Source organism: Orbicella faveolata, unplaced genomic scaffold (assembly GCF_042242905.1).
Source record: "Orbicella faveolata isolate gen_17 unplaced genomic scaffold, um_ofav_v1 contig_3, whole genome shotgun sequence".
Taxonomy (NCBI): domain Eukaryota; kingdom Metazoa; phylum Cnidaria; class Anthozoa; order Scleractinia; family Merulinidae; genus Orbicella; species Orbicella faveolata.
The window spans coordinates 21977292-21997910 of record NW_028301558.1 but is presented as its reverse complement, the minus strand read 5'-3'; the positions used below and the strand labels follow the sequence as shown (position 1 = coordinate 21997910).

Sequence of the window (20619 nt, the reverse complement as noted above, 5' to 3'; positions counted from 1 at the left end):
CAATCACACAATTTTCAACGACAAAGATTCAAAACATTCCTCGAGTCGTTGTTTTTACTAACGGTTTTAGGCACACTTTTAGCTATATCTTTTTTTCCTTCCGAACAATTTTTTAAAATATTTTAACTTAAGGTATTTCCTCAGTATTGCATTGCGCATCCCTGCTGCGCACGATTTTCGCGTCATTAGCACGCGCAAATGAGCGCGTGCACGTACACAACGTAACAGTTTCTCCTCAAGCTAAGCTCGATAGCGAAATAGATGCTCGTTTTCTCTCAAACAAGAATGTTAACCTATATTTTTTATTACATAAATCTGGTGTAAAAATTACACTCTTGAAGTCAAAAACTTAAGAACAAAATTGTTCGGAACGTAAAACAGATATAGCTAAAAGAGTGCTCAAAACCGTTACTTAAGGATGCAAATTATGACCTCGAAAACAACGATTGGAAGAACTTTCTGAGTCAGTGTCATTTAGAATTGCGTAATTTTTCCATATTAAGATTAGCTACAAAATATTTTATAATCGTTTCAGGGTGGTTAGAATATAATATCACTTATTGTAACTCTGCCGGGTTTTCAATTAACACGTCACTTTAGATAAACCTTTTTATTTACAAAAGTGTGTTGTTCGACTTATTACCAACGCAGACCAACGAGCAGGTTCTGCTCCCTTATTGGCTAAATTAGGTATCTTAGATCCAATTGCTGCCTTTAATGTCTCACAATTTGCTTGGAACAAAAAATAAAGTACACAGCTACCGCGCGAAAACAGCCAGTGATCGCTCAATCGTTCAATCGATCAACCGATCAATCAACAACCCTTATCATGGTTTTGGAAGCCATCTTGATGAGCAGGCAACACGCGTCAGAAATTACGGTGTTTGCATGGGAATCCAATAATGGCAAATAATTTTCTTAAAAGTCGAATTCTGAAAAATTTATGAATGGCAAAGTTAAGATACCAGACAGAGGATTGCATTGACCAAATTTCAGGGATGTACCTGAGCTAGAAAGCGTCCACCGCGGAGTCGCCTACACAGCTACAGTACATCCCTCAAATTTGCAATCCCTTTAGGGATCGCCAACATTTTCGCCGTGAATGTGAAGCCGCTCCGCTTCCTAGACATGAAAGATACCGCTGTTTGAATGACGAAAGTCTATTCCAAAGAGTGTTTTGATTTCGAAAGTCGCTTAGTAGTGAAAACAGTAGTAAAAAACTAGGTTACTTTACATATGAAGCACTACAAATAAGAGAACTTTGTAACCCTAGAACTTAAAATGAAGCCGAGAATCTTGTAACTAACTATGTTTATTTTTCTTTCTTGTTGCTGTTGTAATTTGTTTTGTTTTTGAATTTTTATTTAGCGATTCTGTATTTAGGTAACACCATCTATATGGGAATACCAATAAATTGTTGTTGTTGTTGTTTTTTTAATTCCTTTTGGCAAGGCATAACATACACTTCATACGTACACGGAAAGCTAGGAAGCGCTATCACACATACCGTTCACCTCAAGAAAAGTTATTATAACTTTCCCGTCGTCAGTAAAATGGACGTTGGAAACTTCACCTCCACCAGATCTTCTTCGATTCTCAAAGTAATTTAACAGGGCGTCCTCGCTAGTAGACGGTAAGATGCCACTGACAATTACGATGATATCACTTTCATCAGTACAGCCGTCTTCCTCTGCAAGGTACGTCTTTTTAGGTGTTTAGGGCGCCGTTCCGACCCTGGGAGACAAAAGGACTCACTGTTTCACCGTGACCACTTACACCCTGGCCACTTTTCCGTTTATTTGATATCTTTAATTATTTTACTCATTCGATTAAAACGGCCCGAGGATCCTATCAATTTCATAATTTAATTAGTTGGTCAAAAATGATCATGTCGGCCGTTTCAATAGCACGATAAGCGCAACTGCTAAAAGCGTGTTAAGTCTCCTGACTTACCCTCAGCGGATTCGAAAGTCACCAGGCACTTCTGACATACGGGATTAATGACTACAGTAGACACAGGGCCTCCCTTTGATCGCTTGGCACTCTCGAAATAATTAATTACTAGTTCCTCCGATGCGTCCGGTGGGAGTCCAAAAACTTCCACAGTACATTGCTCGGGGCGTGAAGATGCACATGGAACCGTCCCAGGGGCTGTCCAGTTGAAAGCACGAGGCGGTTCAGAAAGGTCAGCACTGTTTCGTTTGTTGTCTTGATCAAATTGTTGATTTTCAAACCGCTGCGACAAAAGGAATGAAACCTCGCCTTACATATCTTCATTAAATAAGAATTCATGCACTGACGGTTTGTCAAACGTTTTCAGTAAATTCTCGAGTCTGTTAATCAATAAGCAATGTACATACCCTCTGTGAAAATTAATTCAGTGAATAATAATGCTGCTCATTAATGCAAGAAACATCAATTAATTAATTGGTGGAAACTAGTAAAGGAACGTTGACTGGTGGCCTGGAGTCTAAATCTGATCACATGCAATGGATCTGTTTCTTCAGATGTCTGTTCCTGGGTGAGTTCTTGCTAGTTCTTGGGCAATGCTTTCCACTCATAGCCCTTATCCTGAGCTGTGAGCTGACTATTTCCCGTGGGCTGTGCTTGTTATCTGGCTGAAACTTGTTTCATTTTGTAAATCCCTCGAGAACTCCCTGCCCTTACAATTTACGGTGTAGATATGGTCCTGGAAGCCCACCGATCATTTCCCCTCCCCCCGGCCCCCACCACTGAATTGAAGTGTCGAAACAAAAGTAATAAAGTTATTGTACGTATGGCGTCTGGAAACATACTCATCTGCCAAATTCCTTCTTCCCCGTTCTCACTGAAGCTACATATATACTATACACCACCACATGTTTTCAGTGGGTGTAAACTCGGCTAAAGTTTATGCTGGCGGGAAATTGTGACAACAAAATTTGTTGGCAAAGGAGGAGGTCCAGAAATTTCTAGTGGAAAAGAGTAACAGCTAGAGTTTTCCCAGCACTAACACTGTTGAAAAATGCCTATTTGATGTTTACCTCTTAGGCCGCCGAGATGGTGCCACATAAATTCTGACAAAGATCTCTATCTAGCAATGTGTTTTGACAAGAGAAAAGATTTTAGATATATTCTGCACGTCCATCAGGCTTACATAAATGTTATTAGTGAAATAATAACATTTTCACACCAATTTGAGTTAAAAGTAGCGTTTTCTGTCCTTTTCCTTTGCTTTTCCTATCTATTTTATATCCTTGTCGTTAGACTTTGTTACTATCTCTATTTTGCTCCCCCTCCCCCCCCCACCAAATCACCTGGTCAATGAATGTTAGCTATGTGAAGAAAGCCTCACCCTGTTTGATGGAGCATTGGGATAATTCCACTGTCGAGGCTGATTTAGGCCAATACATCTCTTCAGAGTCGTATCCTCCACACCTCTCGGGCCCGAGGATGCATCAGGGAAAATTTGAAAACGATGGTTGAACCGACCTGACAGCCATGCTGCAGCTATCAATAACGGAAACATAATAAAGAAACGGGTTATAAGAGTTATGAGACTCAAAGTCAGTTTCTAGTATATCTTTTCAACGCACAGCAAATTAAACGGCTTTAATCTTGAGACGAAGGGGAAGATACATGGCGACGAACACTTATGGCAGTGGACTATGTGTGTGGAAATCCAAGTACAATCGCTATAGCTGGTTCGCGAACACTTGGTAACAATTCTTTTAATCTGTCTTTTACATTGTGCTTCTAGTCAGGTATAGCGGCTGATTTAGACAGAAAAACGAGCGAAAACTGACGATAAACTGGGTCAGGAATATTTCTTCCTGTCCCTTAGACAAAACTGAGACTCACGTACTGTCCTATGGACTAAAACACTCAGTGACGCCTAAACGGATACCGACCGACTCTATTGCATCTAGTGTTCAGGCGGTTCTGCCTCGTCAACGAGACTTACCAGAATCTGCCAAGGATAACATCAGAAGCAGAATTGCTTCCACGGTACAAAATGGGCACACTTGCTAACGACAGACAAACTTACGAAGAACTTAAACGCGACCCGACGACAGCACTTTAACATAAACTTAACAAAAAAATACTTACGCTTAAAAAGACTGACGCTATTGACACAATTATCGACTGAGGTGCTCAGTGCGACAACCACCGAAACTTTACGGACTACCGAAACTGCACAAACCTGGTACACCGATGCAACCTATAGTGTCATTCTGTGGGTCCCCTACTGTCAAAGTAATTTACTGCCATACTGCAACTCCTCACTGACAAATCAAGACGCAAACTACAATCTACGGAGAATTTTATTGGCGCTATTAAGACAGTACTGATTCCTGACTACAGGATCAAGACTACTACTTGTGTCCCTTGACGTCAAATCACTGTTCACCAGTATTCCACTTCAATTGGCCTTACAGTGTACCGAGACCGCTATACAACAATCTACAGTTAAAGTGCCACTGAAACGAAATTTTCGTAGTCTCTTTTTTTACCCCAATCTATAGTTTCAAACGTGCTTTAAGTAATGGTGAACTTTATTTCTGCCATATCCTAACGAAAAGTGCTTTTTTTAGATGTTGAAATCGATTTTTTGGAGCAAAACTGTGTCCGGGCTCTGGAACCGAGTTTAAGGACTTTGTGACGTCACTAGTTGTATTCACGCAAGAAGCGCTATAGATTCTCTCTTGTTTTCACTTGAGTTATTCAAGTTTATTCTTCATATTGTCGATACCTACTAGTTTTCTGCCTTGTAATTTCTGTCCAGCCTTGACAGGAAATACACATCATAAACGTTGGAGGGCGCTAGAGAGTGTAGATTCACCAGAATAAATGCTACAGATTATAACAGCTCAGTATACTTTTCGAACATCTTGAGTACTCGATTGGAGATTTCGAAGACGAGTGTGGCAACTTTTATATCACGTCCTGAAGTCTAAACACGATATTTCGTCGTCTGTTTTCAGCCTGGTTCTGAAATTTGGATTCTCACGTTTATCTAAGGTCTATTAACAAGGTTCGAATATATCTCGGCAACTTAACTGCATTAAAAGCCGTAAGCGCATCAGCCATCCGCACAATCACGAAGTTATTAACGGTCCACCATCTTTGAGTCGAGTACTTCTTTGCACACTGAGGGCATCTTTTTATGATACTAATAAGTGAGAGTTCTTGTGGTAGACAAAATGTATCTTTGAAAATTGTGATCCGCAGCAGGGTTTGCTTTATCGCCGCATACGTATCAGTGTAAACAAAGCGGGAATTTCGCTTCTCTTTTACACGTATCTCCCAATTGCAATATTTCACGGCCGATGGATTACTTTGAGTTCTTTAGCACATACTTATGTCTATGATCTTCATTTAATAATATCCAAGTTCAAAACAATTCGTTAAAACGTCACTAGTTTACACTCCTTTCGAAGGTTCATTAAACAGAATTTGAACTAATTTGCATATGTGACCTTTCGCCGCCGACTTTGTCACGCTTTCTCTCGTTTCCTGAAAACATACCTGTAGGGTCATGGCAGCTTAGTTTACCTTTATAGTTTAAATTCGCTCCCTCATATAAAAGAAGAGGGTTCTTAAATCGTTGCTGTTTTGATAACTTGTAGGATGTAGTAGATACAACTGGACTAAAGGTCATTGTGGCACAATCTCGTCCGCCGTGAAACTCACAAAGCGTCCGGTTTCCTCGAAGCGAAGCAACTCGAAAACTCGAAGCGTTGTTGCTGCGATTCGTGCAGCAGCAGTCCGGATAATATTTTCAAAAGCCGCTTTCTCTTGTTTTCATGTCTTTTTCACTTTATGAGTGTAGATATTGTTTAATTGAGTGCTGGCATTTCACCAAGAGTCCCGATCATTTTGCGATCTAAGAACTCCCACTCGTTTGCTTGCTTACATAAAATATCCTGCAAATATCCAATTGAATAGACTGGAAAGCCCCAGGATCGACTCTCCGACTCTTCATGTCTAAGGCTACTGTGATTATCTGCTTTACAGCTCTGAGATGTCCTTAAGATGTTTTTTGGGGGGCTTCGAACAGTAATCTCTTCTCCCGTAATCACTCTAAATTTTCAGCGCAGCATGAGAGTAATACAACCAGTGACGTCACTAGGCTGTTTTGGCCGCGCCAAAATGGCCGCCAATTTTGGGCTTAACCAGCCAACTTCGAACGGCTGAAAAAGCAGTTTTCGCTTACCGCATGCGAAAAAAAAGTTTGCAGTGTTTCCAAGTAAGGTTGAAACTTTATTACTAAGCAAAAATCTCACATACAAAAATTTCGTTTCAGTGGCACTTTAAACTACCGTTACCGACAGAAGACATCATGGACTTACTGAACCTTTGCCTTACATCGACTTACTTTCAGTACAACGGTAAACACTACAAACAGTTGTATGGAACAGCCATGGGGTCGCCTGTTTCGACTGTTTCTGTTTTTGTCGCAGAAATTGTGATGAAACACGTGGAGGAACGCGCCCTTGCAACTTGCCGACAAACGATACCGCTTTGGTTATGCTACGCTGACGACCGCCGTTCACAAAGACGAAATCCTCCGTAGGAGAAAAGATGGCGACTGGTACATTTACCCATAGTTCTTAGCGCACGAAAACCTTAACAACGTTCATAAAAACGTACAGAAACGTTACAAAATCTTCAAACTTAGGCTACTCAATGTCCTTAGTACAGGGGAAAATATTGTAAAAATTCACTTTCTTTGTGCCTTGTAGGCTGTGTTAGGTTCGCAAGGTATTGTGGTAAAATGTACAGCCGCCATCTTTTTTCCTACGGTGGATTGACGCTTTCACGACCACCTTAACGAACAGGACGCTGACATCCAGTTTACCAAAGAAATCGAAGAAAATGGAAAGCTTCCTTTCCTAGACTGTTTGGTAATCCGCGACAACATCGAACTGCGAACGACAGTGTACAGAAAACCGACGCATACCGACAGATTACTTGACGAATCATCCTACAACCCGACTTCACACAAAGCCATGACTATAAAGACTTTGACGAGACGAGCGGAACTAGTTTGCGACACACCAGACCGCTTATGTGACGAAAACAGATATCTTGAACGTGTTTTTCACAAGAACAAACTGACTTTATTAGACGAAACATTTACAGACCTACTGAAGCTGACGCAGCGAACAGGAACCCGACACCTGTTACTACAGTGACTATACCTTCATTAAGGGCACTTCTGAAACCATCTCACAGATCCTACAGCCCTACAACATCCGTGTAGCCCACAAACCTAAAATTACGTTACCACATGCTGACCAATGAGCAGTTTAAAAGATCGAATGCTCCGACTGCCAGGCTTCCTACATTGGTAAGACTGGCAGAAACCTTAACATTAATTCTCGCCCTAATTAGCGCCCTAATTATCGCCATATTTCACCTTAATTATCGCCCTATTTCTATTTTACCAACTCTTAGCAAAATCTTAGAAAGGGCGGTGCATCATCAATTGTGTGAGCACCTTAATCGACATAATTTACTTAGTGATAAGCAGTTCGGGTTTCGTCCTAAACATTCGACAATTACTGCTATTTCTAGTCTCTAGTTGTGGGGTGCTGTATTCTCGGACCTATGTAAGGCCTTTGATACGGTCGAGCACACAATTTTGCTACGCAAGATGTCGTCTTTAGGGCTAACTTCTGATGCAGCTGAATGGTTTGAATCGTATCTCAGTGGCCGTTTCAGTATACACCCTGTGGCCCCGAATTATCTGATATGTTGCCCGTTACAAACGGTGTGGCCCAGGGCAGCATTTTCTCCCCCCCCCCCCCCCCTTTTGTTCCTTATTTATATAAACGATTTGCCCACCGTCATCAAGCACTCTAGAGTAGCCCTGTATGCTGATGATGCGGTACTTTATTGTTATTCTTCAAACCCAGCTGACTTGGAAAGCGCTCTCAATGACGACTTGCTTGGTATTTCAAATTGGTTAAATGATAATAAGCTTACTCTTAACGTCGGGAAGACCAAATCCTTGCTTATTGATAGTGATTTTAGGCTACGTAAAGGCAATAGTATATCGGTGCCTATTTGTGGCACTGAAGTTGAGGGTGTGGAGAGTTTTAAATATCTAGGGGTTGTACTTTCCTCTAATCCGGGGGGGAGGGTACTCCCTAATATTGGCTATATAGGTATGTGCGGCCCCAAAGGGTATGGTTTTTCAGCCGTTTTGGTCAGAAAGGTAAGGTAAGGTTTTTGGTCAGAAAGGTAAGGTAAAGTTTTTGTACTAAAGTCTTGAATTGGATATGTTTCAGAAAAAGCTACATTTTCATCATTATCAACAAGACCATCAACAAAAGCCCTTCAAAACTTATGTTTATGCAACTGTGTCAGCCGCAACGATCATAATATAGGGTATTGAATTTTTGGTCTGGTCATAAATAGGGTAGGGAAAATCGCAGGTTTTGGTCATAACTAGGGTAAGGGTTTTGGGAAGCGGGGCGCACACCCCCATCAAATTTTTCTGGGAGTAGGCCCCGGGCCTCTAATTTTACATGGTCTGAACATGTTGAACATGTAATATCTAAGGTGAACCAAAGATTAGGTCTGCTGCGCAGAATTAAGCACTTACTACCGTTAAGTGCACGTCTTTTTTACTAAAAAAGCCTCGTCCTTCCCATCTTAGACTACACTGACATGGTATGGGGCGACAAGAATAATGCTGCTCCTATGAACAACCTACGGTTGCTGCAAAATAAGGCTGCTAAACTTATTTTAGATAGACCTTTGTATTCTTGCGCAACGGAGGCACTTCGTCAACTCGGCTGGTTAAGTTTAGCACAACGGAGGCTCTTTCATCGTTGCCTCTTTGTTTATAAATGCGTTAATGGAATAACTTCCCACAGTATAGAACCAGTTAAGAATCAGTAGTGTACATGGTTACAGTACACGCAACAAAGATGATCTTAGACTTCTTAGCCTATCTGTAAAAAGAAATTGAGGAAAGCAAGGAACTTGTTACCATGCCTTCAAAGATTGAAATAATTTAGATAGAGATTTAAGAAACTCGCGTACCATATCCGATTTTAAATGTAAATTTTTGGAATCATTCTCAGTTATGTAATTTCTTTTTCTTTCTGCATTATTATCATTGATATATTTAGAACAGGACCTCTCTGTAGATCACCGGTAGGTGAGAGAGCTTTCTGGAATAAAAATTAATATATAGATTTAGCCAAGCCTAAAAGCGCAGCTCCTGATTGCAATAACTGACCATAAAGGAAAAAGAAAATTATTTTTTCTTAGATTAGAAACTAAAAAAATGATCAACTGTGAGCATGTAATTGTTCAGCGTGTGGTTTTGCTATTAAATTTTAACAAACTGTACCCAATAAGCATAACCAAAATTGTGGAAATTACGTACTCAATATATCATGGACTTTCCAAGAGACGATTGTGCAACAAATTTGTTAGAAGAAACGTCAACGCGCCAGAGGTTAATTTCCGCCGACATTTTACGTTTGCGCGTACTCCCTCCTTCTCCTCCAGAGACATAACCTGACTTGAGCCCGCTATCCAATCGGAAAACCAAAAACTGGTCAGCGGTCAACTTAAAAAACACCCAGCCTCGATGAGCTCTAAGCTTGAGTTCGCAATATGGTCACTTGATACCGGTCAGCGGATAGTTTGTTATGACAGCTGTCAATTAACCATAACGTGGATGCCCAAAATCAAAGATGTAGCTATGGTAATGGTGCTACTCTCTTAGTTTCAAAGTATTGTTTCAAGGTACGGGCGTACGGACGGACGTAGGACAATCACGTGACAACCAAAATTTTTGAGATCGATGGGGTTACCAAATTTTCTGGGGTATGGGGCTCCGCTATTATTATTATCATTACCATTACCGTTACCTTTACCTTTACCTTTACCATCACCATCACCATCATCATCATCATCATCATCATCATTATCATTATCATTATCATTATCATTATTGTTATTATCGTGTTCAGTAACGAGACTTACTGAACACAAACGAGCCACGAGAAATGGTGATGCCAACAGGTCTCAAAAACCGCTGAGCATGTGCACTCATTTCCCGCCTTCAAAGTCGCCTTCAAATGTTTCAAAATGGCGGACGACAAATAAGATTTTGCCACGTAGTTGAGCCTCTCACTAGGCTGCTCGTACATTTGTTCAAATTTTGACAATCGGCTGAATTACGCCTTCATCAGTTTTTTATGCGTCTGTCCTCTTATTGATGATAAATTTCGTCATAACATTGTCAAAGTTTACTGCAATGTTATGCCGCAACTTATCATCAATAAGAGGACACACGCATAAAAAAACTGACGTCAGTTTGTTAAATTGCACGCCTCTCTTTGTTTAGAATATCAAGATGAAGTTGTAGTCTGTCTTCTCAGCGCCACCGTGAGCTCTCGAATATTTCCCGCCATTTAAAGGTGGACCTGCTTTGAAAAATTTAGCTTACCTAACTTAAAAAAAAAGAAAACAATGGATTTCTTTTACATCTTGTTTTACTTTTTGTGGTAATCAATGATATGCCCTGTTAATGAAATGAATTATATTTTTCTGTACTTTCGGCCAAATGAAAATTCACGGAAAAGTATTAAACGGAACAACTTGTTCCCTTCCGCAAAGTTCCGCTAGTGATACCTGTTCAGGGAGGCTGACTAGAGTACCCCTAACGCCTCATTACAGTGTTCGAGAGCCTTGACAGATCTTGACAACAGCGATTTAGCGTTTTTTAAGCCCGAACATTTGCAACAAACACTTAAGCTTAAGTTAATTCAAGCAGACACAGAGGAGCGAATAGTTTGCAGCAAACATATTTCGCCGAGATAGGTAGGTACATAAGCTTATATTTAAGCTTACTTCTCAGAGGTAAAAATAATTGTACACTGTAGTAGGATGCAAGGTTGGTAGCATAAGCACTTCACTGGCTTCTAATCAGGCATTGTAATGGTTTCTTTTGTTCTTGAAGCAATAAAGGAAAAATTATCTTGCACCATACAATACCTGCGTTTACTTTGTGGAGCATCCCTAAACAGGGCTTTCCAGCATCAGTACCAAAAGTTCAACATACAGAAAATGCTTTTCTAGTTGACACAACTCTACCTAAAAGACTCAACTCGTTGATTTTTAATAAAAACAGAGAGCCAGATTCAATGTGTGTTCCAGGTATTGCTGGAATATAAAAGCTAAAAAACAATATTTAGGATTTAAGATTAAAAAAAAAATGAAAATTACTTCATGAATCTGAATGTCAGAAAAAAATGTATCATTCAAAGAAAATGTCTGAAAGAAAATAAAAGAATGGAAAAATACTAATCATTATCAAATCTGGTTTCCCTACAGGTATAAAGGTATAGCATCAAAATAATTACATTAGACCTTTTAAATCATGCAGCAGAATGCTAACTTAAATGTCACCAGATTACAACATGAAAGCATACACAATGTAGTTGAGGAGCTTTAACAAGTCACTGCAAAGCTACTGGAGAAAACACAAAGAAACTAAAACCCTATTTTGACTGGCAAGTTGTGCATGACCAGTCTCTGCCCCAACCATTCCATTCACATAAAAAAACAAAAAAAAATGTGACCAAACATGTAAATTTATTTTATCATTTGAAATAGAAAACATACAAATAAGTCACTTTTTGCAAAAGCCAAAAGAAGCTGCAGTTTGAGAATGGGATCATTAATAATAATAATAATAATAATAATAATAATAATAATAATAATAATAATAATGATAAACCTGTCTCCCTAGAGTCAACCATCACTCTGTAGTCAAGGCTCATTACAAATTTTAACTATATTTCAGCATGCCTCAGTGCTAATAAACAACAAAAAGGCTGAAGTGCTAACCCATGTTTAATGAAGGTATCAAGATAATATTATCTTTGACTGTACTCAACTGTTAATAGAAATTAAAATGTTGTGAACATTTGTAGCAGAAACAAAATTTGGCAAACATGTTCAACAGTTTCACAGAGCACTGACTAAGCACTATACACAAGGGTGGTAAACACCTCTATGATCCGACTGAAATGGAAGCTTCCTGTGATCAGCATGCTGCTGGACTGTTTGGGCAGTTGCAAAATAAATGTACATGTATCTACAGTAGTTCAGAGAGAAACTTTTTACCTAGTATTTTATCACGGATATCTGGCATAACATCTTTTTGTGTGTGTGCTAGAAAAACTGTCCCATCCAGAGGGCAAATGGCTTAAATCTCAAAATGAAAGGAGCCAGTCACAGTTCACTGATGTGTACATAGTTCGTGGGTTCAGCTGCCACCCACAGCCAATACTTAACTATGAAAAGACCTTGGTCGACAGACAAGAAGACAGAAGTACAAAAACAAAATTTGTTTAATAAGGGAAGCCATAAACGTGAAATCACATGTTGCTAGTAATCATCAACTGGAATTAAATTAGTTAGTCTAAGCCAGCATTTTTTTTTTTTTTTTTTTTTTTTTTTTGTATTTCCACTTACTGCCCAACTTAGAAAACAGAAAAATTTGGCATGGATCATAACAAAATTATTGTCCAGCCAATGATCGTAGACAGAAGATGAGTCTACTTTGCATTAATAAAAGAAGGTAACACCAATAAAAGTTATGATAGAAGTTTCAGTGTTACTGTATACTCCGAGAGCAGAAATGTACAATGTTTCACCCAAAATTTGCAGAATAGAAAGTTCACGCTCTTCATCAAGGAAGCTTTTTTTTTGCATGCCAAGCACTATCTGGTCCACAAGTTCATGGCATATGTGCACTGCAGTTGTGGATGTTCAAAGTCACAATAAAATGGAAGTAGTTGATTTGGGAGATAATATCACTAAGAGTCACCGCAATGTTCACGTGACCATGGAGGGTGGCACAGTCCGACCTTGTCAAGGGGGTATTGACATTCAGCATCTCCTTGGTTTTGTATCCGTTGAAAGAGAAAATTATCGCTGCCAAACTTCACAGGACATGAAATGGTTTGTGCTGCTGAGGTGAGGCACATAATTTTCAGAACCACCTTGAAGTTTTCACAGGGAAAAAGATTGAAATCCTTCGCTCTATTTTAGATGGTAGCTAATTTTGTAACTGTGTAGGAAAATCAAATTTTCAAAAGAGGAGGCTTAAGAAGCAATAGATTGCCTCAAAACTGTAACAAAATCATTAAACTTGTGGTAAATTATTGAAATTACCTCAATAAAAAATTCAAAAAAAATTCTGTCAAAATAATTATCGTTAATAATCTTCTGTTTTTTTTTCCGTTTTCGAATTCCTAAGTAATGAAGACATTGCATGGTCAGGTGCTATGGCCACTGGTATGGAGTTTTATTGAAAGGTGGAAACATTACAAACATGTTAATGACCTTCTTAACTGTATGTATACAGAATCCTGCTTACCAATTTCTTATTCTTGACTTTTACCTTATCAGCTGAGATGTATGCCAATGACAGCTCAGCATGAAGAAGACAAAAACAGTGGAGATGAAGACGACGACGAACCAGAAGAAAGCTCAAATAGAGAATCGGAGAATCGAGAGGATGACAAAATGGATGATCGATTACAGGAAAAAGGTTGATGACATCAAAGCAAGCAAAATTGCGAAGCGCTTCTGAATTTAAATACCCTGGTCCCAGAGATTTTCCTTGATTTTTCTCCGCATGAGAGAGTTGCAAGAGAGCCGCGAAGCGGTGAAAACACGAGTCGCGAAGGAGGTTTTCCTTTCTCGCCGCTTCGCGACTCGTGTTCGCCGCTTCGCGAAAAGAAGAAAAATCAAGAAATACCTCTGGGACTAGGGTAGATTTTAAAAGGGAACGAATCCACCAGAGATCCTTCCAGTATACATAAATCCCAAACAGAAACCAGTGCAAGGATGTTGCAGAATTTCGCGCCGAATTTGCTGTGTTCCTCTAAGCGTCTAACATCGTCGTTGCCGGGAAACATCAACTGTAATCCATTGATTTTATGTTCTTCCTCGACAACCAGTCTTTCTTCGTAAATACCTATCAATAAAACTGCAAATATACTGACAAACTGGCCAAGCAAAAAGCAGCAACTTGAGGTGAAAAGAGCGCAATCTAGTGCAGTTCTCACAAATTACCGTTCAATGGCCGCTCCATCGCGCTTCCAATCCCCGCAGTAAGTCAGCGGTCAACGTTCTGCGCACGCGTCCTTAAGAAAAGTCCTCAGCCAATCAGCGGTTTTTGAGACCTGTTGGTGATGCCAACAATCACATTGCTGTACATCATCAACATACCGACTTAATTTGACTAACAATAGATGGACCTAAAGCCGACGAATTCGACTAACATACACGGATCGAAGCCAGCCAATAACTGACGACAAACTTTACACGAGTCTTTCAGCCAATACCATCATTGCTAAACTGACCAATCACTTTTAACGGACCAGACTTATAACAGCATCGACTGACAAACACAATTCACTTGACCCCGAAGATCAGGCTGTCGAAACGTCAGTCACAAACAACAGTTCTTTTCAGAACTACCCTCACCCGGACGATTACGAACTATTAAAACTTTCTGTCGAATTTTTGTATTATCACTGCAATCCACCGTAGGAAAAAAGATGCCGGCTGTACATTTTACCACAATACCTTGCGAACCTAACACAGCCTATATGGCACAAAGCCAAATTTTTACAATATTTGTTCCTGTACTAAGCACACTGAGTAGCCTAGGTTTGAAGATTTCATAACTCTTCTGTACGTTTTTATGAGCGTTGTTAAGGTTTTCTTGCGCTACGAACTATGGGTAAATGTACCAGTCGCCATCGTTTTTCCTATGGAGGATTGTCTCAATAGACCTCTTTAGCCTGGGCGGTTTGTTTTCCCATTGTAGACCACGTAATGATACTCTTGAGAATTCTTGCTTTCAAATTTTTAAAGTCACATGTGCATGAATGAATAATTTTAAGAAAGATGAAAGAAAAATTCTCTGGAGAATATCACGTGGTCTACAATGTGAAAACAAACCGCCCAATCTAAAGAGGTCTATTACTGCCATTGTTATTGTAATCTTTTCACTATGTACCTCCGAGCTAGCCAATCAGAATGCCCGGAAAGAACTATTTAATGTCACAAATACTCTTTTTCTTCGGCCATTGTAGCTTGATAAGAAATAACACGCAAACTGCGGTGATAAACATGGCAATAAAACGCATGTTATAACATAACTAAAGCAAAGCGCGCGCTCTGATTGGTTGATTTAGCGTCTACCAAGGCTGCTGCCTAACGGGCGCCCGGTCGCCTGAGGCGCCTAAGTTACGAGTGCGGGCGACTAAAGTTTTGTTCGAGGAGCGCGAGTGGGCGCATAAACATGAAGTTTTCATTCCCATGTAATCTGTCCGCTGACTTCAATCTTCTCATGAAACCGGTCAAAGAATCATTCACACAATAAATTAAACGGCAAACAACTGCTACTCTGGTCCTGTTTTGCTTTTATGGCGAGAAATCTGGTCAAAAACACGGCAACAAAGTCTCTCTCCGCTCACAAAACAGCCGAAAACAGCCATCTTTGAAAATCGCCCTATAATGCATTGCAAGCTCTGTATTGAATAAATGTACATCATGTATGCCAATGAATTGTGTCTCTGTTGATGCCTTGCTGATTCCGAGTTGCAAAATAACTACTTCGATAACAAATATTTTTGGAATTGGAGTGATGATCCTGCTGACATTATATTTACAGTTGAAAAAAGATAAATGTGTCTAAATATTTGTCCGATACTTAAGAAAACTTCACTTAGATGTACTGAATGAATTTCTTTAGGTTCTGAAAGGATAATTCGAGTAACTAGCCAGCAAAAAGAACACATCATTGCAATTCTCTTTGCATACTAGGGTTCTATATTTTAAATTATCAAATGAATTGTCGCGACTCCGCCCAATATACAAGAATTTATTTTCTCCAAAGAAGTGGCCAATATTGCTGTAATGCTGCCTCAAAATCACCTTTAGTTTATACTAATGTCCCAAGCCTGGGGAAGGAACGCACATTTCAGTGAGGCCAAATTCAACCCCCCCCCCCCCTCCAATGCCTCTTTCATTTTTATTTGTTTTCATTTGCAGCTTGCATTTCATGATTTGTACAACATATTTCGTCTTTTTAAAATAGAATTGCAAAACTCAAAAACAAAAGCAGCAATATAAATTTTTATAAAAAAAGCTGCAGCAACTTGCATGGATACACCAATTATTGAGTTTGACCATAAATAGTATTCTATCTCAGCCATGACCTGATCACTTTGCTGAATGCTTTATTTATAAAATTTGATTGATATTAGACCATAGTAGTGTCTCATGAAAAATCTCTGCCCCAGGACCCCTCCCCAAAATTTCCACAATTAACCCTCCCTTCTTCCTCAAACTCACCAACCCCCCCCCCCCCTCCCCCGGATTGACCACGGAGAATTTTATCTGGGCTCCTAGAAAGGTGGCTTGGGCTCCCAACTTTTGGTGGAAGGAGCCCAAAGGGCTCCTTAAAAATTTTCTTAGGCAACAGCCTTGGTCTACTATTTGCCCATGGGTGTACGCTGCTGACGTGTGTGCTAATGTTTACAAGGCAAATCTTTTGACACACATTGTTTCCAAAGTAATGGCCGACGTTCTTCTGCCAGAAATGCAAAACTGTCTTCACAGTTGTCTGAAGATGAAACTTTATCGAGTTACTGGTGTGCAGTCGGTTGTCATGAATGAATTTTCGCGCGCTTGTTTTCTCTTGTCATGTAAGACTACACGAACATTTTTTTGTGATGTAGCTTAATAAAAGGACTTTTGTTGTTCCAATGTCACAATGTTATGTTATAAAACAAATGGTAAACGCCATAGCGTGCACTGTTGACTTATGGATGCACTTGGGAGGTTTGCTAAGCACTCAAGAAGCTAGAGTCGCACTCGGCTATCGCCTCGTGCGACTCTTACGCTTCTTTCGTGCTTAGCAACCTCCCGCGTGCACCCATAACTCAATAGTGCACGCTATGGCGTTTACTATTTGTTAATTAAAAAATAAAGTTCATTTACTTGACGTTTCCTATGTTTCAACATACATCTTCAGAAGTGACCGGTAGGAATAGAAGTAACAACTAACTTACAATTTAAAATAAGTAACTAATTAACAATTACGTACAATGACAGAAGCTGAGAAAAATTTGCATATAAACAATGCAAACTAATAAAGATAAAGGTTTTCGCTGCTTATTAATGCAGGTCTTTTGTACAAAGCAAAAATTGTTACCAAACAACTGAAGACCTGCACTAATAAGTTTTATGGTTGCATTAATCTTAGAGTTATTTTCCAAAGCGCTTATCGCATCAAGTGTTTATTTCCCTACAAAGATAGGATCAACCGTTCCCAACTGTCAGAAGTTGTGTATAAGGCTAGTTGTTTGGACTGCCAGGATTTCTGCATTGGAAAACAAAACGTAGATTGCATGACAGAAAAACAGAACATTTTAAATCGATCACGAGTAGCTGTCATGCTTCTGCTATTGCAGACCACGTCACGTCAACTGGTCACAACTTCAAATGGGACCACTTTGATATATTAGCAAAAGGTCGGACAGATACACATTGTAAGATAAAAGAGACTCTGCTAATAAGGGAATTAAAACCCTCTCTAAATGATAATGTAAGCAGCGAAAAGCTTTATCTTTATTAGTTTGCACTGTTTATATGCAAATTTTTCTCAGCTTCTGTCACTGTAATTGTTAATTAGTTACTTATTTTAAATTGTAATTGCGTTCGACGAAGCGGAATGCAAACCTAATTTTGACCTGTGGCTTTTCAGAGTTGGTCTCCCTGTGCACGGTTCTAGGCCGGAAAAAAACACATTCCTGTAAGGACACCAAAATGGCCACCCTGTTTGATTTTTGCAGGGGCATGTCACGGCCAGTAAACTGGTACCGTTTAATGCTAAGACATGTGATAAGACATGTGGCGAACATGTGAGTATGTGAGCAGGCCATGTGAGCTCGTCTTTCCGATGGATCTTTTTTTGACTTCTTTCCATTCAGTCGCCGTACGCCTCGCTATTATATGCTCTCAGCGTTAGATTTTGGCGAATTTAAACGCTTCGACGGCAGCATTTATCGCAATCTGAGGGAATTGTCCTTGTTTATTAACACGACTTGGCTTTGGGATGATAACCGTGGGAACAGCTACATTTTGATTGCATTTGTTGGTTAGTCCAGTCGCGACAGATAGCTCAATCTTTATCCGGTCGAAATTTTATTGTTTGGAATCGGTGGAAAAGACTACTCTGAAGGCAAGATCCATAAGACTACTTTATTCATCAGGGGAAATACTCGAATTAGTCGCGAAACGAGCACGCGACTGCAAATGCTAGCTTAGAATAATGTACGTAATTTAAATATAGTATGAAACTTGAGAGACTACAGAAACTGGCAGCGTCACGCAACGTATCAACAAATCGTGACCTCTTCACTAGCATGGACTTTGACCGCTATGCCTATCTGACTGTAAAACCTCGGTTGCTGCTGAAAAATGTTGATTTTAGCAATAGACAAAGTTTGAAAGTCAGCTAGTGAAATCATTTATTTACGATATATAATTATATATTAAAGTGAGATCGTCGAACGCACTCTCATAATCTCTAATTACTACTAGTTTAGTTGTTACTTCTATTCGTAACGGTCAATTCTGAAGATGTATGTTGAAACATACGAAACGTCAAGTAAATGAACTTTGTTTTTTTACATGCGTTTTATCGCCATGTTTATCACCGCAGTTTGCGTGTTATTTCTTTTCAAGAACTATTCACTTGTGTGGTATATATTAACTAAAGTTTATCATCAACTTGAAGTTGCATGACAACTGAACTAAGTGCTGGAGTAGTGCAAGACATCCGAATCATCTACCACGTGTGTTCCTCTTACAGCCTACTCGAAGAAAAATGTAATCAAAATAAGAAACAAAGGAAAAAACAGGTACCTGGCGATTCTACCCTGTCCCGTCTTGCTTTAGTTTTTCCTCTTCTTTCTTTCACTTTCAACTGGAAGGGGCTTCCCTTGATCGCTTCTCCCGCCACTGTTATGAGTACTTTAAACTCTCCGTTAGCCTCAGGCCTGTACGAAACTTTATAGCAACCATCTTGTGAGTCTGTTATGTCGACCTTCACGGTTTCTCTCGTCTGCGTTGATTTTATGTAAACTTCAACTCTGTCAATTTCACTGTGGGTCTTATTTCCCTGTGAATCCTTTGTAATCACTGTAAAAGTGCAATCTTCACCTTGTGCACCCTCTGTCAGGCCCATGCCATCCACCATCGTTAACGAAGGTTCAGTGTTTGTCGTAAGTAACTTCCCCGGTGAATCTTTCAGGGACGACAAGTCTTTTGAAACGTATTTGACAGCGGAATAATTTACCTTCAAGTTGAATGCACAAGGCTCCATAAGTTCCTGAAACCTTTGTTCAAGCACTTCTTCCACGTTTAGAATCTCTGGTAAATTATTTCGTTGAAGTATCTCGTTGCCAAAGTCCAAGCTGCTCTCCATTTCAACCAGTTTTTCGTCCAGGCCGGTCACTGTGTTTGAAAATGCAGCATCGAAAGTTTCTTTCTGCTTCATTAGTCGCTCGGTCATGCCTGCTTCATGCTGGCGAATCAATTCTATGTTGCGTTCCGCCGTTCTGTGTATTTCTTCTGTCGCTTGTTCGACGCTTTTGTTCATTCTTATTCTTTGTTTTTCAAGGGATTCTTTTTCGCTCCTTAAACGATGAACATTTGCCTGGACTTCTTGCATCTTACTCTCAATTTCCGATTTCTTCTTTTGGAATCTATCGTCAAGCGAAACGATGTTGTGGTCTCGATGATCCAATATGGCGCAGTCACGGCAAATGCATATCACACACTGTTCACAGTAGTATCGTACTTCATCGTTGTGTTTCTTGCAAACATTTGCTCTCCTGGCGTAATCTCGGGCATCGCTTGGCTTGAATTTCCCAATTTCTTTAACCTGATGACCACTAAGAGCTTTCATTTTTCTATGTGCCCCAGCGCAGTCTTCACACAAGAAGTGATTGCAATCGGCACAATAGTACTTCAACGACTTTCTTACGTCGCAGTTTCCACAGTGTGGTGAATCTTCTTGTCCTTGTCCGCTGTAAGCCGTAACAATGTCCACCATCTGCTTGTAAAACAGGTTGGATGGAAGGCTGCTGACGTTGTTGCTCGGGCATCCGGTGATTTGACGGCAGGTTGGACAAGTCAACGCTCCTCCACCAAGCTGTCGCAGCCAAGCTTCCAGACAGGATTTGCAGAAAGAGTGAAGACATTTCAGTATTTTCGGTTCGTTAGTTTCACCAAACTGTTCTTGACATACTGAACATTCTAATTCCCTCTTCACATCGTCGATAAAGCTCCTACTTTGAGCCATCACGTAAACACACCAACACACCAAAATCTCGAGAGCAGGACCCGCGCACGAATGAGAATCGAGTGGTTCTGGAGACCGGAAGCTGATTGGCCTGTGGCTATTGTAGCATCTTATTCTTTTTTTCTGATCATGATCTGTTGTCTCCATCATTCTACAGGCCATAACTTTTTCAAAATATATCAACAGGTGAAAGCAAAGAACTGAAAGTTTAA

General features: G+C 39.9%; 2 protein-coding genes across 2 annotated transcripts in view; both read right to left on the bottom strand.

The window, feature by feature from the left end:
* Positions 1-20619, bottom strand: part of LOC110068320 (E3 ubiquitin-protein ligase TRIM71-like) — a 120439-nt gene that overhangs the window by 7556 nt on the left and 92264 nt on the right. The gene's annotated exons all lie outside the window — the stretch shown is intronic.
* On the bottom strand, positions 596-20584 carry LOC149106876 (E3 ubiquitin-protein ligase TRIM45-like). The gene is made up of 4 exons (XM_089298821.1): positions 18967-20584; positions 3335-3489; positions 1954-2236; positions 596-1734 (listed from the first exon to the last, which is right to left on the bottom strand). Exons 1-4 carry the CDS (start codon positions 20567-20569, stop codon positions 1652-1654), a joined length of 2124 nt encoding a protein of 707 aa, XP_089154947.1. The 5' UTR covers positions 20570-20584; the 3' UTR covers positions 596-1651.

What these genes read in the sequence shown, in the direction of transcription:
- LOC149106876 (XM_089298821.1), bottom strand. Translation starts at nt 20,569, where the DNA reads ATGGCCTGTAGAATGATGGAGACAACAGATCATGATCAGAAAAAAAGA. An exon ending in GGACAGGGTAGAATCGCCAG is followed by an intron (nt 3,490 to 18,966) that starts GTACCTGTTTTT and finishes CGTTATTGATAG; the next exon opens with CTGCAGCATGGCTGTCAGGT. An exon ending in CCAATGCTCCATCAAACAGG is followed by an intron (nt 2,237 to 3,334) that starts GTGAGGCTTTCT and finishes CTTTTGTCGCAG; the next exon opens with CGGTTTGAAAATCAACAATT.